Here is a 3,617-nt window from a genome sequence, read left to right on the forward strand (position 1 = left end):
TATATATTAATATTATCTCAGTTATTAAAACTTTCGATAATTTAAATACGTTAATAGTTACCAGAGGTAGCAAAATTGCACTAAAAAACAAGATATCACAGCCGTTTTACAGGTAGAGATACCAAGTTAAAGTGATACATTTTGAGAAGATATGGATAATAATAATAATAATAATAATAATAATAATAATAATAATAATAATAATAATAATAATAATAATATATATATATACACACTCACATGTTTGTATGTATATCGATGGTGGAATTAGAGCCTGAAAACGTTGACTTACCGTCGTTGACTTGAGTGCCTAACGCTGGATTGTCGTCCTTCGCTGGTGCCTCTCACAAGAACTGTACCATCTTGGCACTCGCCGTCGTACTGGAACTCACAACTGGTGAGGGCAGTGAAGATGATGGCGACAAAGCGGATGCGTTAGATTTATTTGATGATGACACAAGCGATGATTTCGATGACGATGATGACGTTGAAGATGATGATTCTGACGAGGATGTTGAAGAAGAGGACGAATTTAGAGATTCTGTGATAAGACTGTTGTTGTTGTTGTTGTTGTTGTTGTTGTTGTTGTTGTTGTTGTTGTTCTTGTCATTGTTCTTAGTGCTCTGGTTAGTGATTTTGTTGTTGTTTTCGTTGATGTCTTGCAGCGTCGTCGTCGTCGTGTTTTCCAAATGAATATGTTCTTTCGTTGAGCTGTCTAAAAGACTGTTTCTTGTATGCTTGTTATTGTTGTTGCTATTGTTGTGGCCGTTGCTAATACTGTCGCCGCTGCTGTTGCTATTCATGCTGCTGCTTCTTTCGAAACCATCATCTTCATTATCACCATCGAAAGAATCGTCGTTATGGCAGTTGGTAACTTTATCACACTGCATGAGGCAACAGTTATTCGATCCCAGGCCGACATCGTCTCTTTCCTCGTGTAACCTATCACCGTCATCGACCCGGTAGAGACCGATTTCTTTGCTGCTGTCACTAAATCCCGATTCAGAACTTTCACCGTCTGAGTCCGATTTTTTTTGTTTACTAAGAAGAAAATCCATGTCATCCTGCTTTAGTCCATCAGTCTGGCATACATGGTCCGATGACACACTGATGTTGTCTGACTCGGGGTCAAGGGCCAGGGAGTCGATTCCGTCACTCACGTCACTCTCTGTACAAAAGTCGTCATCAGCATCATTACCATCATCATCTTCATCATCTATGCTGTCGTTCATTCCACCAAGGCCTTCTTCTTCATCTTCCTCACACTCCACTTTCTTTAAATCATTTTTGGGATCCGCACATATATTACTCTTTGTCACTTGCTTTTCTTCTGTCTCTTCTTCCTCTTCTAGTGAATCAAATTCTTTTTTTCTCTCCTCTTCTTTCTCGTCTAGTTCAAAGATCGATCCCAGCTTGGGAGCTGAATTCATTTTACTCACAGGGGGTTTAAATTTCCCCCCTTGACTGAGCATTTGCTGCCGAAGGGGTAGAATGGAGCCGTTCGTTAACTCAGAATTCGTCTTTTCGAAGATGAGTCGGGAGTTGTGCTTGCGTCGCTTGTCACGCACGAACTCCTTCAGAGCAAATGAAAGTTTCTCATGCAGTTGAACATCAAGTAGCTTCGCTTTCGTTTCACTTTTACACAGCACTGCATGGCACCGTAAATCCAGCTTCATTTTACGTCCTTCGTGTCGGTACACCCATAGAAACATCTTCGGGTACTGTGGGTGAGCAATGATATAAGAGATCTTATGAGACCAATATTGCATAAGTCCTTGTTCTTTCGTGTATGCCTTAATGCCGCTTACTGACACAACAATTTTCATGTCGAGGGCTTGATGCGAACTTTGAAGGTAGTTATTCCATAAAATAGAAGCAGGTTTATCCACACACCCTTCTCCTTTCATCATACACGTGTGAATGTTACCTAGATAACGGACTTTGTAAGCTGGATCCTCTTCGCTAATATTTAAAGATTTTCTTCTCCAGCTGAAAAAACTCATCTTCAGATTTTTGTTCAGTCGGGTAAAATAATAATCCTTTTTCCTTTTGTAGTATAGTAAGTAGGGTAACTTTCCTTGTGGTACCCTTAAAATATGAACAAAGTTATCCAAATATCATTATGTCATCTTTATATCAACCACAGCGAAAACTAATTTTACTGTTGACTGTCAGTACGTGTGTGTGTGCAATGTAAAAAGAATAAAAGAATTTTGTTTTTTAAATGTCTCGTTAAAAGTATTTTGTTTTGCCTTTTGTTTTCAGTCAAATCAGAAATAATAATAATAATTTTGATAATATTAATGAAATTGAAATAATAAATATGAGAAGAAATTGTAAGGATCGTGTAGTGTGATTTTTTTTGTTCCTCCTCTGACCGATGAAAACAAAAGACTTCGACGATGGCGATGTCGTCTGCTTGGTGGTACTGAAGCAACTGTGACTGACACACTAAAGCACCCACCTATCTATCTACTTAACTAGGCCGTGCTGTTTGTTACAGGTGTCGCTTTACATTCAAATCACACACAATACACACACCCACATCCATTACCACTCACACAAACACAAGCATGTTCGACCGTCTGACTGGCTGACTGTTGTTGAAGACGAGAACGACAGCAGCAGCAGCAGCAGCAGTAGCAGAAGCAGAAGAAGAAGAAGAAAAAGAAGACGTAACAGCAGCGGTAGTGGTAGTAGTACGAGTACTACTACTACTACTACTACTACTACTACTAGTAACTGGTGGTGGCGGCCGTCGGCGTTGTCGTAGGTGGCGATAGTGTTCAGGTGTGTAACCAACTCAGGTAGTTATCGGTGACAGTGGCAGGAATTGCTTTGTTGTAGGAGATAATTTTTCGTAGTGGAGAGACAGAAGTGTGGAGACAGGATCATCTATGCTCTAACGAAGTTATAGAAAAATTAGATGCAGAGAGAGAGAGAGAGAGAGAGAGAGAGAGAATGACAAAAGCAAAGACAAAAGAAATTTAGATAAAAAAAAAATTATGAAGCAAGTAAACAAAGGATAAATATATATATGAGACGATGTTAAGTAAAGGCGATAAAAATGAAATGAACAAACTATAAGAAGGTCTTGGACTTGTGTGTTAACAGGTTATGTTCAACGAAAAGGCTTTCGCTGTATAAATAGTAATGATTTCTTTAGTGATAATAATTAATAGTCACAATCAGTTTGGTTTGTGCAGTTATAAAGGCTGTAGATAAAGCTAACCAGCTTGGAGTGAATCAACAACAGGTGGTTAAAAAGGACGGTTAACTTGTTTAGCTGTGCCAAATGTGCATGGGAGTAGTTCCCATTCCGAGATTTACGTACATAGCTTAGTCTTCCTTACCTGGCTGTTGGTGGACAACAACAATTAGAGCAACAACAATGTCACATGACCACTATGCTTGACTACTATTGGTTGCTCTTCGGAGCATTCTTTCCGAGCATGGAAAGAGAAATAGAAGTCGGACAGAAGAAAACAAAAAGAAGAGAGAAAGAAAGTGAAAGAGGAAGGCGCAAGACAGGGGAGGGAGAGCGGGAGAGAAGGAGAACGACGCATGCAAGGCAGAAGAGTCAGAGAGAGGGAGAGAGAGAGAGAGAGAGAGAGAGA

At 39.6% G+C, this 3,617-nt stretch overlaps 1 protein-coding gene across 1 annotated transcript in view; it reads right to left on the reverse strand.

Annotated features, from left to right (window-relative positions):
* LOC106870479 (probable serine/threonine-protein kinase DDB_G0267686) overlaps positions 1 to 2,693 on the reverse strand; it is a 34,544-nt gene extending 31,851 nt beyond the window's left edge. The window contains exon 1 of the mRNA XM_014916588.2: positions 293 to 2,693. Within this exon, the coding sequence (XP_014772074.1) occupies positions 345 to 2,003 (1,659 nt within the window). The 5' untranslated portion in view covers positions 2,004 to 2,693 and the 3' untranslated portion in view covers positions 293 to 344. The remainder of the gene's footprint in view (positions 1 to 292) is intronic.
* Positions 2,694 to 3,617: the final 924 nt, after the last annotated feature.

The sequence above is a fragment of the Octopus bimaculoides genome, chromosome 18 (genome assembly GCF_001194135.2).
Source record: "Octopus bimaculoides isolate UCB-OBI-ISO-001 chromosome 18, ASM119413v2, whole genome shotgun sequence".
In the NCBI taxonomy this organism is placed as follows: domain Eukaryota; kingdom Metazoa; phylum Mollusca; class Cephalopoda; order Octopoda; family Octopodidae; genus Octopus; species Octopus bimaculoides.